The sequence below is a fragment of the Narcine bancroftii genome, chromosome 8 (genome assembly GCF_036971445.1).
Source record: "Narcine bancroftii isolate sNarBan1 chromosome 8, sNarBan1.hap1, whole genome shotgun sequence".
NCBI lineage: Eukaryota > Metazoa > Chordata > Chondrichthyes > Torpediniformes > Narcinidae > Narcine > Narcine bancroftii.
Genome location: NC_091476.1, coordinates 83081949 through 83105281, shown reverse-complemented (window position 1 = coordinate 83105281; position 23333 = coordinate 83081949). Strand labels below are relative to the sequence as shown.

General features: G+C 48.8%; 1 protein-coding gene across 10 annotated transcripts in view; it reads right to left on the bottom strand.

The window, feature by feature from the left end:
• The window catches only part of prdm10 (PR domain containing 10), a 385295-nt gene that overhangs the window by 196358 nt on the left and 165604 nt on the right, over window positions 1–23333 (bottom strand). For all 10 annotated transcript variants that reach the window (XM_069894370.1, XM_069894369.1, XM_069894366.1 and 7 more), the window contains one exon: window positions 12764–12872. In XM_069894370.1, the coding sequence (XP_069750471.1) occupies window positions 12764–12872 (109 nt within the window). The remainder of the gene's footprint in view (window positions 1–12763; window positions 12873–23333) is intronic.

The window sequence follows — 23333 nt, the reverse complement described above, 5'->3', positions numbered from 1 at the left end:
GATGTTGTGTAGTTTTTTTTTACATGTGGATGTTGTGTACAGTTTTTTTTTACATGTGGATGTTGTGTAGTTTTTTTTACATGTGGATGTTGTGTACAGTTTTTTTACATGTGGATGTTGTGTACAGTTTTTTTTTACATGTGGATGTTGTGTACATTTTTTTTTACATGTGGATGTTGTGTAGTTTTTTTTTACATGTGGATGTTGTGTACAGTTTTTTTTTACATGTGGATGTTGTGTAGTTTTTTTTACATGTGGATGTTGTGTACAGTTTTTTTACATGTGGATGTTGTGTACAGTTTTTTTTTACATGTGGATGTTGTGTACAGTTTTTTTTTTACATGTGGATGTTGTGTACAGTTTTTTTTTGCTCTACAATAAGTGGCAATTCTGCCACGCCCGCTTAAAAAAGAATCTCAGGGTTGTAATGTGATGTCATGTATGTACTCTGACAATAAATGTGTAATCTGGTGCATGGTTCTTCGGCATCCTTTTCCTAAAGTTTTCAATAAGTTCCTTGTTTTGCTCATTTTGAGAACAAGATTGTTGCTCTGGCATCACCCAACCAGATTCTCCATCTCCATCCTGTGTTCTGACTCATCATTACCCAATATTTGGTCAACTAATGGTGGTGCTAAACTTGGCAACAGAGTCATAAAAGTATAGGGAATAGCACGTAGGACTAAGCACACAGGCTTGAGGTGGCCCCGTGTTGATGGCCAGAGTGGAGAAGGTGACGATTGGGGTCTGCTGATAACAAAACTAAGGATGCAGCTGCAAAGGGATGAACAGAGTTTCAGGTCTCAGCTACCCGAGTTTGATTTTCCGTTTTACTGGTATAATGGTGTTAAACGCTGAGCTGTCATCAATGAACAACAACCTGATGTAGGTGTTCTTGTGGTCCAGGCGATCTAACAAAGAATGGAGGGTCAGCGAGAGGGCATCTGCTTTTGACTTCTTGTAATGAAAGGCAAATTGGAGTGGGTCCAGGTCCTATTACTATGTGATATTTTTTAAAACACTTCTCAAAGCACTTCATTTTTTTTAGACATACAGCACAGAACAGGCCCTTCCAGCCCTTGATGCCAAATACCCCAAAAGACTATAAGCATGGAAATCAGCAAATGTGGAAAGGTGGGTGGAAATTGGAGAACCTGGAGGAAACCCACACAGACACAGGGAGAATAGACAAACTCCCTACAGACAGCGCTGGATTTGAACCCAGGTTGCTGGCACTGTAATAGCGCTGCACTAACTGCTACACTAACTACGCCCCCCCAACCCCCACTATGCTAACTGTGCTGTTAGTTTTCCTTGAGTTCTCCAGTTCCCTCTCACATGCCAAAGATTAATCAGTATCTCTTAGTGGGTTGAAAGGTGAATAAATCCATGAGTACAGAGATCTACTCCTGTCTGCTATGGAAGGCAAGGAAGGAGATTGATGGGGCTCTGATATGGATTTTTAAATCTTTGTTGGGGGAGGTGGCAAATAACTTGAAGATGGCAGCTGTAGTTCCTTTATTCAAGAAGGAACCAAGGATGTTACAGGCCAATGAGTCTAATGTCAGTGATAAGATAGCTATTGGAAAAATTCCTGAGGGACAAAATTAATTTGTACATAGAAATGAGCTGGTTATAGATTTCCAGTGGAGGGGCTCTGCTCTGAATCAAAAGTGATGGGATGGAGATAGTAGATACCTTTATGTTCCTCAGGGTATATATTTCCAGTTATTTGTCCTGGTCTGCCCACATTGATGCATTGGCTGAGAAAGTGCACCAGAAACCTGAGGAAATTTGGCACATCATTGTGTTCCTTAAATTCAATAGATGCACATTTAAAAGTATCCTGTCAGGGTGCTTCATTGCGTGGTTTGGGAACTGCTCTGCCTAAGATCAGAAGAAAACGTAGAGTTGTGGACACGGTTCAGATCATCACATCCTCCATCAACTCCATCAGTATCACCTGCCTTTGAAAACAGACAACGTCACATAACAGAATGAAACACGAAAGGCTGCAGATACTGTGATTGTAGTAAACACACCTTAATTTTGAACGAATCAGCCGGTCATCTATAGGGGACAAAGATGTATTGCTGACATTTCGGGTCTGAGCCCTTCTTCAGGGAAAAATCAGAAAAGGCAAAAGCAGGATATATCAGAAAGTCTCAGAATTCATACAATGGGGGAGGAATCCAGACCAACAAAAGGTATTAAATAGATATGATGAGGGACAAGGTGAGAATTTATCATGTCTGTGAAAAAGGAGACAAGGACAGGCTTTGAGGAAAAATGCAGAATGCTAATAAATAAAAAGCTTAAGTACAATAATATGCAAACATATAAGATGAAAAAAGTGATATTAAGATCCAAACAAAGGTACTACAAGCTGGGGGAAAGAGCCCATAAGGTACTGTCTTGGCAGTCGAGGGCAGAGGAAACTGCAAGGACAATTAATGCAAACCAAAAGAAATAAACAAAGTATTTATAAATCTGACTCAATGGGCGATTTCAATAAAATGGAGGAATTTCTGTCTAATTTGGAATTATCAAACTTAGAGCCCAAGGAGAAGAAGGATTAAATACTCCCTTCTCTGAGGAAGAAATAGTAGAAACACTAAGCTTGGTACAAACCAACAAGTCTCCTGAGAAGATGAGTTTCCTCCCCAGAATTCTACACAGAATTTAAGGAACTTTTGATACCACTATTCATAGACATGGTGGAACAGACAGCTGAGACATACTCTCCCACAGACTTTTTCCAATGGCAATAATTACAGTAATTCCCAAAAAGGATAAAGACCTGCTAAAGCTGTCTTCTTATAGACCAATCTCACTTCTGTATATGGACTATAAAATGATACCCAAGGCTCTGGCAAATGATTGGCGCGGTATTTGTCAAAGCTAATAAATCCAGATCACGTGGGGTTCATGCAGAAAAGACAATTGGCAGACAACATAAGTAGGCACAGTCAAGGGCAGACCCAAATATAGCCATGGCACAAGACATGGAAAAAGCTTTTGATAGACTGGAGTCGGACTTGGTTAAAGTGCTGGAAAAATTTGGGTTGGGTCAATCATTCATAAAATGAGTCAAGTCATTATATGATAAACCTAAGGCCAAGGTTGTTACCAATGGGCAAATATCTTCAGCCTTCCCACTGACCAGGTCTAGTAGACAGGGTTGTCCACTGTCCCCAGCTCTATTCATATTAGCTATTAGCAGAAGCCATTCGCTGGGATCCAGGCATCAAGGGATTTAGATTGGACCAGGAAGAACACAAAATTATTTGCAGATGATGTGTTAATATATTTGACAGAGCTGGTAGGGTCATTGATCAGGTTACAGACTATACTCAAGGATTACGTTAAAATCTCAGGATAAAATTATCAATTATGATAAGAGTGAAATAATACCACTAACAAAAGGGGATTATGAGGAATATCCATGAGAGAGTAAGTTTAAGTGGCCACAAAAGGGGATTAAATATCTGGGGATAAGGGTGGACCAAAATTTGCAAAATTTATATAAACAGAATTATCTCCCCAGCTTAGGAAAATTGAGGAGGATCTACACAGATGGACAAACCCCTGCCCATAACGATGGTGGGCAGGGTTAACTACATTAAAATAAATGCGATGCCAACCCCACAATATCTTTTTCAATCTTTGCCCATGCCATTGCCCCAGAGTTTCTTTAAGACACTTAACAGATATGCGAGACAATTTCTTTGGAGGAATATTGTACCCAGAGTCTCCATGGAGAAACTGATTTGGAATAACAGTCTGGGGGGGGGGGGGATGAGGCTCCCAGACTTCAAAAAATATTATTGGGCAGCCCAGTTGAAGGCTATCGCCTCATTCTTTGAGGAAGACAGTATACCCTCCTGGGCACAAATGGTAGGGGAGAAGATAGCAGGAGAAATTATATGCAAATAGGATACTAAATTAATAATCCAAGAAACAGACAGCCCTATATTAAAGCACATAATTCAAACGTGGCACAAGATAAACCATATTATCAGGCTAAAAGTAGGGCTGTCCTCCGAACCCAGAATTAATTAATTCCTATGACCATGGGTAACAAGATCCTTGACACCTGGTGCCAGAAAGGTATCAGGTGTATCAAGGACTGTTATGAGAAGGGGCAGCTCATGTCATTATAGCAATTAAAAAACAAATTTGATTTATCAAATAAGATATTCTTCTGCTATCTTCAATTAAGATCTTTTCTGAGGGACAAATTAGGCCCATCTATGGTCCTGCCGCTGTATAGTGACATGGAGGCTCTAATTCAAAAGGGGATCACACATAAATTCATCTCAGCTATGTATCTCTTGTTCCAAAATGAAGGCCCAAAACCGGGACTCCATAAATCAAGACAAAGATGGGAGACAGATTTAGGAACAATTCATAAACGATGCTGGTCTGACCTATGTCGGGACAGCATGTCAGCAGTTATTAATGCCAGATACAGACTGGTGCATTAAAACTTCCTGCACCAACTGAATCTTACACCACAAGAACTACACAAAGCAAAACCAGAAATCTCAGAATTGTGTTTTTGATACGGCATATAGACAGGAACCTTTGTGCACTCAACCTGGCTATGCACCAAGGTGAGACCTTTTTGGGTAGAATTAGAGGACATTCTGGAAAAAAAATGACAGGGGTGAAATACCCACAGGATCCAGCGCTGTTCCTGTTGAAGGATATTATGGATGGGAGTTCGAAGTTGTGCAAACATCAAATTCAATTTGCAAAAGTTGCCCTGGCAGTGGTCAGTAAGTGCATAACTGTTACCTGGAAATATGATTCCCAACTAAGCATAGTACAAAGATGTGGAACTCTATTCCCTTAGAGAAAATTACCTATACTTTAAGAGGGAGACATGACATGATCGTTAAGTGTGGCAGCCATAAAGTGTGATTAACCCTCCCAATGCCTAAAGGAAACAGTGGACAACAGGCTCACACAAGTCCTGAAATGTTGAAAATGAGAAGATAATTTAGAGGTTTTCAAACTGCCCTCCTTAACTCACATATCACATTAAGCAATCCCTATGCCGTAAGGGCTCTGTGCTTGGCAAAGGATTGTTTAAGGTGGGATGTGAGTGGGAAGAGAAGGTTGAGAACCACTGCTCTAAACCCAATTGTTACTGAAATATTTTTCTTGAGGAAAATTGTCATTGGCCCATTTCCTTTGGTTTCTCTGGTTCCTTCCTCACTTGACGAGGCCCATCAACAAAGAGATCAAGACTATAAAAGATCACAAGACAACCTTGCGAGTCAAAGACAACTACACCTCCCTTCCAGATAGACTGAACATTTTCTATGCACGGTTTAATGAGAAGAACAGGCTGACGCCGAAGAACGTTCCTTGTCTCCCTGATGAATGGGCCCCTGTCATAGCTGCGGCTGAGGTGAGGAGAACCCTATCCAAGATGAATCCAACTTAGGCAGCAGGACCAGACAACATACCTGGTCGGGTACTGAAGAAATGCACAGACTAACCAATGGAGGTCCTTTGGACATCTTCAACACAATTCATCTTCAACACATGCAGTAGTCTGTCGACCCCACAGGTTTCAAGACAGCCACCATCATCCTGTTACATAAGAGGGAGATAGCAAAAGGTCTGAACGATTACTGCCTCATGGCAGTGACCTCCACCCTTATAAAATGATTTAAGCATCTGGTGATGGAATACATCAAAGCACACCTTTCAGAGATACTGGACCCTTTTCAATTCAACTTCAGACGGAAACATTCCATTGATGATGCTATAGCCTTGTCCCTCCACTCCGACCTGACGAATCTGGAGAATGACATCTCATATGCCAGGGTGCTGTTCATTGACTTCAGCTCAGCGTTTAATACGCTCATTCCATAGAGCAGTTGTCCTTGCTGGAACTCAACAACCTTCTCTGTCACTGGATTCTGGACTTCCTAATGAAAAGGCCACAGTCTGTCCAGGTCAGCAGCAGAACATCAAAAACCATCACACTAAGCACCTCAGGTAACAGTTGTTCCTGAACCTGGTGGTGTGCGTCTTGTGGCACCTCTACCTCTTTCCTTCATTCATGGGACAAAAATGGAAAAGATTGGTACCTTCAAGTTACTAGGTGTCCACATATTGGAAGACCAGCACACTGAGGCAACCATGAAAAAGGCACACCAACACTTCTTTTTGAGAAGTCTGAGCAGATTTGACATTTCACCATTGCAGCACCAGTGACACAGGTTCAGATCTGGCACTGTTTGTAAGGAGTTTGTACGTTCTCCTAAGTTTTGTAGGTTAATTGATATATTTGGGAGGCATGGGCTCGTGGACCATAAGACACTGTTATTATACTGTATGTGTAAATTTAAAATGTAATTGAATACTCTATTAAACTTGATGTGCTTTGGAAATAATACTGACTGGTTGCATTACAGCTTGGTTTGGATACATATCTGGGAATGCAGAATGCTGTAGAAATTTGCAAACCTTGACAAATGTAGCACGGGCACAACATCCCATCCATAAAAGACCCCCCCCCCCCACCCCCCCCCATTTCCCTATTCATAAACACGTCTCACTGCTACCTTCAGGCAGAAGTTCAGCATCTCCAGTTTTTATCCAGGCTCTTGAACCTTGCTGTACTACATTAACCCTAACCATAAACTACTGCAGGACCACCAAAAGATGCATCTACATTATTAAAATGTCACTTCTTTTTCTCTTGCATTATCTGAAACTGTAAATATTTACTTATTCTTTGATATTTGTAAATCTTTTTCTGTCTTGGCATTTTGTGGTAATTTCATGGACTACCTTACGTACCTGTTTGGCTGAAGCAAGTACATTGTATACTTGTATAAATGTCAAACTCCCACTGACATTGAAAATCCTTATGTTCACAATTTGAATGTGCAAACCCCTCACATGCAACACCAGTGGTGAGGATGTAGCAAATGAGAGTAATGCAGCACCTTCAACATTAGTGGAGAAAAAGAATAGCTCGTGGACATGTTGATAGTAACACAAAAGTAGGCAAAAATGGGTCTTCTGCAATACACAAATGTGTTTGGACAATCTCAGGAGGTCCAGCAGCTTCCATTGGAAGTAATTGTAAACTCACAATTTGGGCCTGTACCTTCATCAGGTGCAGGAAAAACCAGGCAGACATTGGTTACCCTTTACTTCCTATGGATGCTGCATGGCCGACTGAGTTTCTCCAGCACATTTGTTAATTGCACTTAACCGAAACATCTGTAGATTTTCTTGTTTAATTCAAAAATGGATCTTTTCCCAGCTAGCAAATGTGAAAAATGCTGGCCTTAATTCACAGAAGGTATGCTTGCTGAATTCACTAATGACACAAGTTGTGAAGATAACATATGGTGGTTACAAAGTGGTTAAGTGGGTGAACAAAGATCTGACAAAAGGAATACAAAGCAACACATTTGAAATAATTTGTTTTGGCAGGAAAAATTTCAAAAAAAATCTAATTTTGAGACTGCAGAACTGAGATTTAATTGTTTTAAATTAATTTGGAGAAACACTACCATAACAGAGCCCAAATGCACCAATTAACCTACAACCCCTGTATGTTTTTAAAGGGTGGGAGGAACCCATACAGTCACAGGGAGAATGTACAAACTCTTTACAGATAACACCAAATTGAAACTGGCTCTGTAATGGTGTTGCACTAACTGCTACTTTAGAGATGCTGAAAGATCATAGAACACAGGCCATTCGGCCATTCTAGTCTGTGCCAACCATTATTTAGATAGTCCCACTATCTGAGTGAAGAACTTTCCCCTAATATTCCCCTTAAAACCTTTTCCCCTTAAAATTAAAACTATGACCTCTAGTATTTATCTCCCCCAATCTAAGTGGAAAAAGCCTACTCACATCCACTCTGTCTAAGCCTCTCAAAATCTCCCCTCATTCTTCTGCTCTCTAAGGAATAAAGTCCTAACCTGTAACTCAACCCCTGAAAACCCAGCAATATCCTAGTAAATCTTCTCTATACTCTTTCAATTTTATTGATATCCTTCCTGTAGTTAGGCAACCAGAACTGCACACAATATTCCAAAGTTGACCTCACCAATGTCTTAAAAAACTTCAACATAACATCCCAACTCCTATACTCAATACTTTGATTCATAAAGGCTAAGATGCCAAAAGTTTTCTTTCCAACCTTGTCCACTTGTGATGCCACCTTCAGGGAACAATCTATCTGTATTCCCAGATCTCTCTGCACGCCTGAGCGCCCTCCCATTTACTGTGTATGTCCTACCTTATTTGTCCTTCCAAAATGTATCACCTCACACTTGTCTGCATTAAATTCCATCTGCCATTTTTTGGCCTATTCTAATCAGGATATACAATTCACAAAAATGCAGGTCCAACAAGTAATTAAGATAACATAACATCATTGGTTGTGATAAAGGGAAATGAACATTCAAATGGGAAAGTTATGTTTTAATTACACAGGACTTTGGCAAATACATTTCTGAAGTACTGTGAATGGAAATGGTCTTATTTAAGTAAAAAGGTTATCATGCTGGAAGCAGCTTAAAGAAGCTTTACCATCTCAGTGTTGGAATGGATGGGTTCTCAAATGAAAGTGAATTGGTCAGTTAAATTTCAAGAGTAAAGATGGATTAGCTGAGGTGTCCTGACAAGACAGATGTAGAGAAAATTTTCCTTCCTGGTGGAGAATCTATAACTATGGGTCACTGATTAAAAATAAGTGAAACCTATTATTTTAATGTCAGGTTGATGAACTCAGGGCATGGATCAGTATATAGTTTGTGAGATTATAGCCAATATAGGAACAAGAGGCATGGGCAGCGCTGGCAGTGTATCTGGCACAATGGGTTGGAGGTAAGAGCACCATCTCCTCCATAACACCCAACACCAGTACTCAATGAGGATGTATGCACAGCCCTCAACTGCACTCCCTCTACATCCACAACTATACCTCCAAATACCATTTCAATTGCATCTTTAACTTCACTAACACCACCAGTCACAGGTCACATATCAAATAAGGATGAGCTGGAACAGCGAAAGGAGATTGAGAGTGTTGTGAACTGGTACCAAGACAATAACCTTTCTTTCAATGTCAGCAGGACATAGGAGCTGAACATAGACTTCAAGAGGGTGGGTGTGTGTTTGGGGGGGGGATGGCGTGGTGGGAGAAAGAGCCCACATCAATGGTGCTAAAGTGGATAAAGTCAATAGCTTCAAGTTCTTGGGAGTAAACATTTGCAGTCACCAAATCTGGACCAATCACATTCATGTAACAGTTAAGAAAGTGTATCCACACCTCTAACTCAGGAAATTCAGCATGTCCCCCTTGACACTTAACAACCGATAAGTATGTCATTGAAACATATTTGCTGAATGCATTACACCATGGTCTGATGCCAAAGATCAGTTCTAAGGGATTACACAGAATAGCAATTGTTAAGTGTGACCAATAAAGTTTTCTCAAGCAATTCTAAATTGCCCTCGTAGAAGAGGAGCAACACTGGAACCAGTAAGAAATAAGGCAGAGCAATTGACTGACCAGTGGGGAGCATTTTGGGAACAGTGACCATTATTCCATTAGCTTTTAAATTGTTCTGGAGAGAGATGGTACTGCTCCAGAAATAAAAATCCAACATTATGGCATGGTAATTTTGATGACATAAGACATGTAGTTGCAAAGGTTGACTGGAAGAGGTTATTTGCAGGTAAAAGGGTGTCTGGAAAATGGGAGGTTTTAAAAAGGAGACAGTATGTTAAGGAACAATATGTTTTAGGTTTGAGTGAAAACATTTGGGAATCCTGGTTGATGAGGGATATAATTTCATTCAGCACCTCCACTCCATTCGCAACCACAGTGGCCAACCTTTCAATTCCGTGTCACACTCCCGCGCTCACATGTCTGTCCATGGCTTTATATACTGTCCCACCCTGACCACCCATGGATTGGAGGAACAATACCTTATTTTTCATCTGGACACCCTCCAGCCACATGGTATGAACATAGACTTTACTGCTTTCCATTAAACCTGCCTGTCTTTTCTTCCCCTTCCCCCTCTTTTCCTGTCTTTCCAGTTCTTTAAGCCATACCATACCCACTTCCCCCTCACTGCTGCTGTTCCCTCCCTCCTTTCTCCACCTAGCATCTCCTGCCTTGCCACCCCCTCCCCACTCTTTTGTTAGGACACTTGCCAGCATTCTCTTACACCTTGATGAAAGGCTCAAGCCCGAAACATCGGTTCTGTATCTTTGCCGTTGCTACATAAAGGAGACTGTTTAACCTACTGAGCTTCTCCAGCATTTTATATTTTTACTACATTTTAATATATGGTTAGGAGAGATTTCGAGGGATATGGGCCAAACACAGGAAAATTGGATTGGCGTAGAGAGGCAACTTGGTTGAATTAGGATGAAGGATGTGTTTCCATTTGAGCCCGATGTGGCAATTTTCTGCCACTCAGAGTTGAGTCTGGAATTTGTTCAATCAATCCAGTTAAGTGAAGTGATGCACTTTGGAAGGTTGAACTTGAAGGCGGAGTACCTGGTTAAAGGGAGGATTGTCAATAATGCGGAAGAGCAGAAAGATCTTAGGGTTCATATCCATAGATCCCTCAAGGTTGCCGCGCAAGTTGGTAGTATAGTTAAGAAGGTGTTTGGTGTCCTGGCCTTCATTAGTCCAGCGATTGAGTTCAATAACTATGAGATAATATTGCATGTCTATAAACTCTGGTTAGACCACACTTGGAGTATTGGTTTCAGTTCTGGTTGCCTCATTGCAGGAGGCAGGTACACACTTTAGAAAGAGCGAAGAGGAGATTTACCAGGATATTGCTGGATTGCAGACATGTCTTCAGTTGCAAGGTTGACAGACGAGGGCTTTTCTCTTTGGAGTATGATGGATGAGAGGTGACTTAATAGAGGTATGTAAGATTATGAGGAGCTTAGAACAGGGTAGGCAGCCAGCACCTTTTTACCCAATGTGACAATAACAAATACCAGAAGACATTTGTTTAAAGTAAGTGAAAGTTCAGTGATGTTAGTGGTGAGTACCTGGAATGCATTGCCAGGGGTGGTGTTGAAGGTGAATACAACAGGGACAGTCAAAAGCTCTTTGATAGGCACAAAGATGTATGAAAAATGTTACTGACAAAAGACAAAGGAGGAAAAACCAACACCCAACCCCAACCAACCAATTTTCCCTTGCAACCGCTGCAACCGTGTCTGCCTGTCCCGCATCGGACTTGTCAGCCACAAACGAGCCTGCAGCTGACGAGGACATTACCCCTCCATAAATCTTCGTCCGCAAAGCCAAGCCAAAGAAAGAAAATAGATGAAAAGTAGAGAAGGGTTTGATTGTGGTAGAGTAAGTTATATCGGTCAGCACAACATTGAGGGCTGAAAGGCCTGTACTGTGCTGTAATGTTCCATGTTCTGAAGGGCAGTGAAGGCATATTCTTGATAAGAAAGGAGTGAAAGTAATGAGAGATTGACAGGATCATGGATTTAAGGTACAGTAAGTTCAGTCATGGAGTTAAACAGGAAAGCCTGCAGATGTGATTGTTGTGCAATGCACAAAAATGCTGGAGAAACTCAGCAGGTCACACAGAATCTACAGTAATGAAAGGGTAACCAATGTTTCGGGCTTCAGCCCTTTGTCATGGTAAGAGCAAAAAAGTATGGATGGGGGTTGGGGGGGGGGGGGTGGAAAGCAGGGGAAGTGCTTCTGTCATCTTTTAATTCAAACACCTTCCTATTTTTGACAAAGGGCTCAGGCTTGAAACTTTGGTTACTCTTTAATTCCCATAGATGATGTGTGATCTGCTGAGTTTTTCCAACACATCTGTATATTGTGCACCAGAGCAGTCATGGCCTTAGTGAATAGCAGAGCAAGTCTGACAGTTGAGTGGCTTGTCCTGCTCCTAGTTTACATGCATTTCCACTGGGATACAGTGTGTGCATGAAGGATTTAAATAAAAAATAAGCAACAAAAGTCTTAGCTTGACATCTTGATTAGTTTAAGAATGCAACTGGAAGGAAGACCACCGCTGCTGCCCACAGCAACACTGAGACATTTCTCAGTCTCTGCTCCAAACTGTATTATTACTGGCCCCATGTCTACCACATTATTATATTGTGATAATTTATTTATAAACCAAATGCACTGGTCTATTCCTTGACCATTTGCAAAACTTGTACTACTTGGATACATTTTAAAATCTTTCACTATTTTAGTCCCACCTCAGTTAGTTTTACAAATGACCTTTATAAGAATTCCAATGGTCGCATGACACAATAACTAAGCTCACTAGAAAATTCTTAATTCTTTGTCCCTTTCTCCTTAATTCATGGGAGCAAAAGATCTTGTTCTCAATTAAAAAACATGACATTTTTTTTTTTACAATGAAAATTAATATTTAAAACAGTTTGATGTCATAATTGTTCACTTTGAAAAAAATTCTACCTAAAACAATTTGCTTCTTTTCTGTAATCTTCCATTCTCCTGCTCTCTTTATCGAGCAGGACTCTAAGGTACCTGCCTCAGCCCTGTGACTACTAACCAGCAGTGAAGAAAGGAATGCACATACTTCCCCAAATACTCAGCAGGATGCAGACATTGGATTTATTTCAAAGAAAGAATGAATTTTCATAGTTAAAATTAATGAAATCAATTAAAATTGATTAAATAGTCATGTAGAAAGTTTTGCATTAACGTAGATTAACAATTTGAGAACAGCAATCTCACCTCACTCTGATTCACAGCAGAATCTTGTCGGTGAAATTTTGGCGGGCGCCCTGGTCGCCTCCCTGAGCCAAAGCGCCTCCGACCTCGTCCACGACTTCTGCTTTTTGACCTGTCGAGGAATTTGATAATCTTAAACATCAATAGGATACAGTATCCTTGATGGAGAAGCACCATGGCATAGAAACGTGTAAAATTCTTAAAGGGAAGAATAAGATGGAGATAGATGGTCAGTGACATTGAAATTAAGGAAGAGAGCCTCAAGATTAGAGGAGAAGATTTAGGACGGAGATGAGGGCAGCACAATGCTATCGCAGAGCCACCAACCCTGGTTCGAATCCAGCATTATCTGCAAGGAGTTGGTACATTCTCTCCAGGCAATCTGTCAGCATGGACATTTTAGCACATGAAAGATTAGCACAATAGTGGTGAAACTATGAACATCAAGCTCAACTTTATTATCATCATTTGAACAAATACAACCCTACAAAAGTGTTCTCCAGTCTTTGATGCCAAACATGCAGACACAGAAAAGGCATAACACATATTCAAACAACTCATACGCAGGACAAATATACATCTATATAAATAAATAAATATTATTTAATAAATATTAAAGAATAAATTTAATAAATAACAGCCTTTGGTTGTTCAGCATTCTCACTGGCCATGGAAGGAAGCTGTTTCTCAGCATGGTAGTTATGGATCTGATACTCCTGTAATTCTTTCCCAACGGAAGTGCTGAAAGATGTGTGTGGGGTGGTTGGGGTCCTCAATGATTTTGCATGCCCCCTTCAGAGAATGATTGGGGCATATCACATCTATGGGTGTGGGGGTGGAAGGAGGGAAGGAGACCCCAATGATCCTTTCTGGCACTCTTATGGCCCCATGGCCATAAACCAATTCTCAACAGCAACTGCATCACACTGTGACGCAGTCGGCCAGGACACTCGTGACAAATGAGGAGAGGTTGTGTGTCCATGATAGGTCACTAGGTGAGTGGACTCCAAGGAACTTGGTGCTCTCTACTCTCTCCACTACCGAGTTATTAATGTGTAGTAGAGGTTGGTTGTTCCTGGTCCTTCCGAAGTCCATGATACTCTCTTTCAATGTCTTCATTGAGACATAGGTTGTAATTATTCTACCATATCATGAGATTTTCCACCTCTTCCCTGTAGTGTGACACCTCATTGTTGCTGATGCAGCCAACGACTATTGTATCATTTCCAAATGATGACTCTGTAGAATTGGATCTGGCGATGAAGTTGTGGATCTGTAGCGTGAACAGGAGTGGGCTAAGCACAGGCCCATGTGGTGCACCTGTGCTCAATGTTCTGCTACTGACCCGGATAGACTGTGGTTTTTCCTTTAGGAAGTCCAGAATCCAATTACAGTGAGGGGCGTTTCGTCCAGTGAGAACAGCTTCTCCACCAGCCTCTGGGGAATGATTGTCGAAGAACAGCAGCCTGGTGTATGAGGTGACGTTCTCTAGATAGGTCAGGACAGAGTGGAGGGACATAGCTATAGCATCATCTGTTGAACAGTTTCTTCTGTACATGAATTGAAATAGGTCCAGCCTCTTTGGGAGGTGTGCTTTGATGCGTTCTATCTCCAGACTTTTGAAGTATTTCATAATGGTGGATAATAATAAACATTTTGCCATTTTATAAATTTGCACAGCGTAACTGACATTGGCAAAAGAGAGAAAGAGAAATACAATTTACTCTATCTCTGAAATTAATTTCTACTGACTTAAAACTAAACTTTCTATGTGGATTAACTGAGCTCATGTCTGGCTGTAATGTAGATCAAGTGAAGAAAACAACTGCGAAGTTTATGTACCATCTAAGAGCTAGGAAAAATGCCAATGTGGATAGAACAGAAACAGGGAAGTATTGTTACAATTGTGTTGAGTACTGGAGAAGCCACACCTCTAGTACAGAGTCCTCATATTTAAGAAAGGATACGTTGTCACTGGAGGCAGTCCAAAAGAGATTCAACCAAACTAATTCCTGGGTTGCAAGAATTATGCTATCATGAGTGGGCAAGGAAATCAAATTTATATTCTTTACAGTTTTAAAGAATGAAGGATGATCTCATGGAAACATGCAAGAACTTGAGGGTATAGGACAGGGAAATGTCAAAATGAAGATACACTAGGGTTACAAGATTAAGGAACTGTGACTTGAAACTGAATTGTATAGGAACTTCTCGCAAATAATCATAAATCTATGGAGTTTTCAAGCCACCAGGTTATGAAGGCTAGATTTCTGCAGGTATTTAGAGGTAGTAAATATTTTTTTTTTTGAAAATTAGAGAAATTAAAAGATCAGACTGCAGATAAATGGCATACAAGACAAAGTGAGGGCCAGGGCAGATCAGCTCTGATCATATTGAATGGTAGGACAGGCTTAAGGGCTGAAAGTAAAAATGCAATGCTGGAGAAACTCAGCTGGTTAAACAGTGTCCTTTACATAGCAAAGATAAAGATACATAACCAATGTTTTGGGCTTAAGTCCTTCATCAAGGTTTGAGCAAAATGTAGGTATTACTGGAGGACTAAATGACTGACTCCTGTTCCTATTTGCTTATACAGTACTTTCCAATGATCTGAAAACCACTTAAGCGAAATTCTCATTATCCATAATCTTTTTTGGCAGCAACATGATGTCACAAGTTGGAAAAAAATTTTCACCTGACACGCCCGTGTGGGACTCAGACGCACTGTTAGCATCAGTGAGCGACTGGAGGAAGTCGGAGGGTCAGGCACTGCACAGGGAGATTGTCCTCATTTCAGGTAACTCCCTCCCCTCTCTCTTTCCATTTCTTCTTTACCCTCCACTGTACTTGGTTCTCCGCTGTCCCCAGAGTCAGCTTCAGAACAAATCTAATCAGGGGGCCATTAAGGGGGAAGAGGCAATGCATTTTTCAGTGGTGTCAGATTGGAGGTGAGGGGGGGAAAATCAGAGCGAGGACCTCAGGCTCCAGGCAGGTTCTGTGACGGTGGTGAGGATGTGTTGGGAATCAGAGTGAGGACTTCGGGGTCCCAAGCAAGTTCAGTGACAGCGGTGGGGAGGTGTCAGGGATCGGAGTGGGGACCTCGGGCTCCTGGGCAGGTTTGGCAATGACAGTGGGGATGTGTTTGAGATCAAAGCAGGGATCTCGGGCTCCCAGACAGGTTCGGCAATGACAGTGGGGATGTGTTTGAGATCAAAGCAGGGATCTCGGGCTCCCAGACAGGTTCGGCAATGGCAGTGGGAAGACGTTGGGGATCACAGCGGGGATCTCGGGCTCCCGGGCAGGTTCGGTGATGGCAGTGGAGAGATGTCGGGGATCACAGCGGGGATCTCGGGCTCCCGGGCAGGTTCGGTGATGGCAGTGGAGAGATGTCGGGGATCACAGCGGGGATCTCGGGCTCCCGGGCAGGTTCAGTGATGGCAGTGGAGAGATGTCGGGGATCACAGCGGGGATCTCGGGCTCCCGGGCAGGTTCAGTGATGGCAGTGGAGAGATGTCGGGGATCACAGCGGGGATCTCGGGCTCCCGGGCAGGTTCGGTGATGGCAGTGGAGAGATGTCGGGGATCACAGCGGGGATCTCGGGCTCCCGGGCAGGTTCGGTGATGGCAGTGGAGAGATGTCGGGGATCACAGCGGGGATCTCGGGCTCCCGGGCAGGTTCGGTGATGGCAGTGGAGAGATGTCGGGGATCACAGCGGGGATCTCGGGCTCCCGGGCAGGTTCAGTGATGGCAGTGGAGAGATGTCGGGGATCACAGCGGGGATCTCGGGCTCCCGGGCAGGTTCGGTGATGGCAGTGGAGAGATGTCGGGGATCACAGCGGGGATCTCGGGCTCCCGGGCAGGTTCGGTGATGGCAGTGGAGAGATGTCGGGGATCACAGCGGGGATCTCGGGCTCCCGGGCAGGTTCGGTGATGGCAGTGGAGAGATGTCGGGGATCACAGCGGGGATCTCGGGCTCCCGGGCAGGTTCAGTGATGGCAGTGGAGAGATGTCGGGGATCACAGCGGGGATCTCGGGCTCCCGGGCAGGTTCAGTGATGGCAGTGGAGAGATGTCGGGGATCACAGCGGGGATCTCGGGCACCCGGGCAGGTTCAGTGATGGCAGTGGAGAGATGTCGGGGATCACAGCGGGGATCTCGGGCTCCCGGGCAGGTTCGGTGATGGCAGTGGAGAGATGTCGGGGATCACAGCGGGGATCTCGGGCTCCCGGGCAGGTTCAGTGATGGCAGTGGAGAGATGTCGGGGATCACAGCGGGGATCTCGGGCTCCCGGGCAGGTTCAGTGATGGCAGTGGAGAGATGTCGGGGATCACAGCGGGGATCTCGGGCTCCCGGGCAGGTTCGGTGATGGCAGTGGAGAGATGTCGGGGATCACAGCGGGGATCTCGGGCTCCCGGGCAGGTTCAGTGATGGCAGTGGAGAGATGTCGGGGATCACAGCGGGGATCTCGGGCTCCCGGGCAGGTTCAGTGATGGCAGTGGAGAGATGTCGGGGATCACAGCGGGGATCTCGGGCACCCGGGCAGGTTCAGTGATGGCAGTGGAGAGATGTCGGGGATCACAGCGGGGATCTCGGGCTCCCGGGCAGGTTCGGTGATGGCAGTGGAGAGATGTCGGGGATCACAGCGGGGATCTCGGGCTCCCGGGCAGGTTCGGTGATGGCAGTGGAGAGATGTCGGGGATCACAGCGGGGATCTCGGGCTCCCGGGCAGGTTCAGTGATGGCAGTGGAGAGATGTCGGGGATCACAGCGGGGATCTCGGGCTCCCGGGCAGGTTCGGTGATGGCAGTGGAGAGATGTCGGGGATCACAGCGGGGATCTCGGGCTCCCGGGCAGGTTCGGTGATGGCAGTGGAGAGATGTCGGGGATCACAGCGGGGATCTCGGGCTCCCGGGCAGGTTCAGTGATGGCAGTGGAGAGATGTCGGGGATCACAGCGGGGATCTCGGGCTCCCGGGCAGGTTCAGTGATGGCAGTGGAGAGATGTCGGGGATCACAGCGGGGATCTCGGGCACCCGGGCAGGTTCAGTGATGGCAGTGGAGAGATGTCGGGGATCACAGCGGGGATCTCGGGCTCCCGGGCAGGTTCGGTGATGGCAGTGGAGAGATGTCGGGGATCACAGCGGGGATCTCGGGCTCCCGGGCAGGTTCGGTGATGGCAGTGGAGAGATGTCGGGGATCACAGCGGGGATCTCGGGCTCCCGGGCAGGTTCAGTGATGGCAGTGGAGAGATGTCGGGGATCACAGCGGGGATCTCGGGCTCCCGGGCAGGTTCGGTGATGGCAGTGGAGAGATGTCGGGGATCACAGCGGGGATCTCGGGCTCCCGGGCAGGTTCGGTGATGGCAGTGGAGAGATGTCGGGGATCACAGCGGGGATCTCGGGCTCCCGGGCAGGTTCGGTGATGGCAGTGGAGAGATGTCGGGGATCACAGCGGGGATCTCGGGCTCCCGGGCAGGTTCAGTGATGGCAGTGGAGAGATGTCGGGGATCACAGCGGGGATCTCGGGCTCCCGGGCAGGTTCAGTGATGGCAGTGGAGAGATGTCGGGGATCACAGCGGGGATCTCGGGCACCCGGGCAGGTTCAGTGATGGCAGTGGAGAGATGTCGGGGATCACAGCGGGGATCTCGGGCACCCGGGCAGGTTCAGTGATGGCAGTGGAGAGATGTCGGGGATCACAGCGGGGATCTCGGGCTCCCGGGCAGGTTCGGTGATGGCAGTGGAGAGATGTCGGGGATCACAGCGGGGATCTCGGGCTCCCGGGCAGGTTCAGTGATGGCAGTGGAGAGATGTCGGGGATCACAGCGGGGATCTCGGGCTCCCGGGCAGGTTCGGTGATGGCAGTGGAGAGATGTCGGGGATCACAGCGGGGATCTCGGGCTCCCGGGCAGGTTCAGTGATGGCAGTGGAGAGATGTCGGGGATCACAGCGGGGATCTCGGGCTCCCGGGCAGGTTCGGTGATGGCAGTGGAGAGATGTCGGGGATCACAGCGGGGATCTCGGGCTCCCGGGCAGGTTCAGTGATGGCAGTGGAGAGATGTCGGGGATCACAGCGGGGATCTCGGGCTCCCGGGCAGGTTCGGTGATGGCAGTGGAGAGATGTCGGGGATCACAGCGGGGATCTCGGGCTCCCGGGCAGGTTCGGTGATGGCAGTGGAGAGATGTCGGGGATCACAGCGGGGATCTCGGGCTCCCGGGCAGGTTCGGTGATGGCAGTGGAGAGATGTCGGGGATCACAGCGGGGATCTCGGGCTCCCGGGCAGGTTCGGTGATGGCAGTGGAGAGATGTCGGGGATCACAGCGGGGATCTCGGGCTCCCGGGCAGGTTCGGTGATGGCAGTGGAGAGATGTCGGGGATCACAGCGGGGATCTCGGGCTCCCGGGCAGGTTCGGTGATGGCAGTGGAGAGATGTCGGGGATCACAGCGGGGATCTCGGGCTCCCGGGCAGGTTCGGTGATGGCAGTGGAGAGATGTCGGGATCACAGCGGGGATCTCGGGCTCCCGGGCAGGTTCGGTGATGGCAGTGGAGAGATGTCGGGGATCACAGCGGGGATCTCGGGCTCCCTGGCAGGTTCGGTGATGGCAGTGGAGAGATGTCGGGGATCACAGCGGGGATCTCGGGCTCCCGGGCAGGTTCGGTGATGGCAGTGGAGAGATGTCGGGGATCACAGCGGGGATCTCGGGCTCCCGGGCAGGTTCGGTGATGGCAGTGGAGAGATGTCGGGATCACAGCGGGGATCTCGGGCTCCCGGGCAGGTTCGGTGATGGCAGTGGAGAGATGTCGGGGATCACAGCGGGGATCTCGGGCTCCCGGGCAGGTTCGGTGATGGCAGTGGAGAGATGTCGGGGATCACAGCGGGGATCTCGGGCTCCCGGGCAGGTTCGGTGATGGCAGTGGAGAGATGTCGGGGATCACAGCGGGGATCTCGGGCTCCCGGGCAGGTTCAGTGATGGCAGTGGAGAGATGTCGGGGATCACAGCGGGGATCTCGGGCTCCCGGGCAGGTTCAGTGATGGCAGTGGAGAGATGTCGGGGATCACAGCGGGGATCTCGGGCTCCCGGGCAGGTTCAGTGATGGCAGTGGAGAGATGTCGGGGATCACAGCGGGGATCTCGGGCTCCCGGGCAGGTTCGGTAATGGCAGTGGAGAGATGTCGGGGATCACAGCGGGGATCTCGGGCTCCCGGGCAGGTTCGGTGATGGCAGTGGAGAGATGTCGGGGATCACAGCGGGGATCTCGGGCTCCCGGGCAGGTTCGGTGATGGCAGTGGAGAGATGTCGGGGATCACAGCGGGGATCTCGGGCTCCCGGGCAGGTTCAGTGATGGCAGTGGAGAGATGTCGGGGATCACAGCGGGGATCTCGGGCTCCCGGGCAGGTTCAGTGATGGCAGTGGAGAGATGTCGGGGATCACAGCGGGGATCTCGGGCTCCCGGGCAGGTTCGGTGATGGCAGTGGAGAGATGTCGGGGATCACAGCGGGGATCTCGGGCTCCCGGGCAGGTTCGGTGATGGCAGTGGAGAGATGTCGGGATCACAGCGGGGATTTCGGGCTCCCGGGCAGGTTCGGTGATGGCAGTGGAGAGATGTCGGGGATCACAGCGGGGATCTCGGGCTCCCGGGCAGGTTCGGTGATGGCAGTGGAGAGATGTCGGGGATCACAGCGGGGATCTCGGGCTCCCGGGCAGGTTCGGTGATGGCAGTGGAGAGATGTCGGGGATCACAGCGGGGATCTCGGGCTCCCGGGCAGGTTCGGTGATGGCAGTGGAGAGATGTCGGGATCACAGCGGGGATCTCAGGCTCCCGGGCAGGTTCGGTGATGGCAGTGGAGAGATGTCGGGGATCACAGCGGGGATCTCGGGCTCCCGGGCAGGTTCGGTGATGGCAGTGGAGAGATGTCGGGGATCACAGCGGGGATCTCGGGCTCCCGGGCAGGTTCGGTGATGGCAGTGGAGAGATGTCGGGGATCACAGCGGGGATCTCGGGCTCCCGGGCAGGTTCGGTGATGGCAGTGGAGAGATGTCGGGGATCACAGCGGGGATCTCGGGCTCCCGGGCAGGTTCGGTGATGGCAGTGGAGAGATGTCGGGGATCACAGCGGGGATCTCGGGCTCCCGGGCAGGTTCAGTGATGGCAGTGGAGAGATGTCGGGGATCACAGCGGGGATCTCGGGCTCCCGGGCAGGTTCGGTGATGGCAGTGGAGAGATGTCGGGGATCACAGCGGGGATCTCGGGCTCCCGGGCAGGTTCGGTGATGGCAGTGGAGAGATGTCGGGGATCACAGCGGGGATCTCGGGCTCCCGGGCAGGTTCAGTGATGGAAGTGGAGAGATGTCGGGGATCACAGCGGGGATCTCGGGCTCCCGGGCAGGTTCAGTGATGGCAGTGGAGAGATGTCGGGGATCACAGTGGGGATCTCGGGCTCCCGGGCAGGTTCAGTGATGGCAGTGGAGAGATGTCGGGGATCACAGCGGGGATCTCGGGCTCCCGGGCAGGTTCAGTGATGGCAGTGGAGAGATGTCGGGGATCACAGCGGGGATCTCGGGCTCCCGGGCAGGTTCGGTGATGGCAGTGGAGAGATGTCGGGGATCACAGCGGGGATCTCGGGCTCCCGGGCAGGTTCAGTGATGGCAGTGGAGAGATGTCGGGGATCACAGCGGGGATCTCGGGCTCCCGGGCAGGTTCGGTGATGGCAGTGGAGAGATGTCGGGGATCACAGCGGGGATCTCGGGCTCCCGGGCAGGTTCGGTGATGGCAGTGGAGAGATGTCGGGGATCACAGCGGGGATCTCGGGCTCCCGGGCAGGTTCGGTGATGGCAGTGGATAGATGTCGGGGATCACAGCGGGGATCTCGGGCTCCCGGGCAGGTTCGGTGATGGCAGTGGAGAGATGTCGGGGATCACAGCGGGGATCTCGGGCTCCCGGGCAGGTTCGGTGATGGCAGTGGAGAGATGTCGGGGATCACAGCGGGGATCTCGGGCTCCCGGGCAGGTTCGGTGATGGCAGTGGAGAGATGTCGGGGATCACAGCGGGGATCTCGGGCTCCCGGGCAGGTTCGGTGATGGCAGTGGAGAGATGTCGGGGATCACAGCGGGGATCTCGGGCTCCCGGGCAGGTTCGGTGATGGTAGTGGAGAGATGTCGGGATCACAGCGGGGATCTCGGGCTCCCGGGCAGGTTCGGTGATGGCAGTGGAGAGATGTCGGGGATCACAGCGGGGATCTCGGGCTCCCGGGCAGGTTCGGTGATGGCAGTGGAGAGATGTCGGGGATCACAGCGGGGATCTCGGGCTCCCGGGCAGGTTCGGTGATGGCAGTGGAGAGATGTCGGGGATCACAGCGGGGATCTCGGGCTCCCGGGCAGGTTCGGTGATGGCAGTGGAGAGATGTCGGGATCACAGCGGGGATCTCGGGCTCCCGGGCAGGTTCGGTGATGGCAGTGGAGAGATGTCGGCGATCACAGCGGGGATCTCGGGCTCCCGGGCAGGTTCGGTGATGGCAGTGGAGAGATGTCGGGGATCACAGCGGGGATCTCGGACTCCCGGGCAGGTTCGGTGATGGCAGTGGAGAGATGTCGGGGATCACAGCGGGGATCTCGGGCTCCCGGGCAGGTTCGGTGATGGCAGTGGAGAGATGTCGGGATCACAGCGGGGATCTCGGGCTCCCGGGCAGGTTCGGTGATGGCAGTGGAGAGATGTCGGGGATCACAGCGGGGATCTCGGGCTCCCGGGCAGGTTCGGTGATGGCAGTGGAGAGATGTCGGGGATCACAGCGGGGATCTCGGGCTCCCGGGCAGGTTCGGTGATGGCAGTGGAGAGATGTCGGGGATCACAGCGGGGATCTCGGGCTCCCGGGCAGGTTTGGTGATGGCAGTGGAGAGATGTCGGGGATCACAGCGGGGATCTCGGGCTCCCGGGCAGGTTCGGTGATGGCAGTGGAGAGATGTCGGGGATCACAGCGGGGATCTCGGGCTCCCGGGCAGGTTCGGTGATGGCAGTGGAGAGATGTCGGGGATCACAGCGGGGATCTCGGGCTCCCGGGCAGGTTCGGTGATGGCAGTGGAGAGATGTCGGGGATCACAGCGGGGATCTCGGGCTCCCGGGCAGGTTCGGTAATGGCAGTGGAGAGATGTCGGGGATCACAGCGGGGATCTCGGGCTCCAGGGCAGGTTCGGTGATGGCAGTGGAGAGATGTCGGGGATCACAGCGGGGATCTCGGGCTCCCGGGCAGGTTCAGTGATGGCAGTGGAGAGATGTCGGGGATCACAGCGGGGATCTCGGGCTCCCGGGCAGGTTCGGTGATGGCAGTGGAGAGATGTCGGGGATCACAGCGGGGATCTCGGGCTCCCGGGCAGGTTCGGTGATGGCAGTGGAGAGATGTCGGGGATCACAGCGGGGATCTCGGGCTCCCGGGCAGGTTCGGTGATGGCAGTGGAGAGATGTCGGGGATCACAGCGGGGATCTCGGGCTCCCGGGCAGGTTCGGTGATGGCAGTGGAGAGATGTCGGGGATCACAGCGGGGATCTCGGGCTCCCGGGCAGGTTCGGTGATGGCAGTGGAGAGAT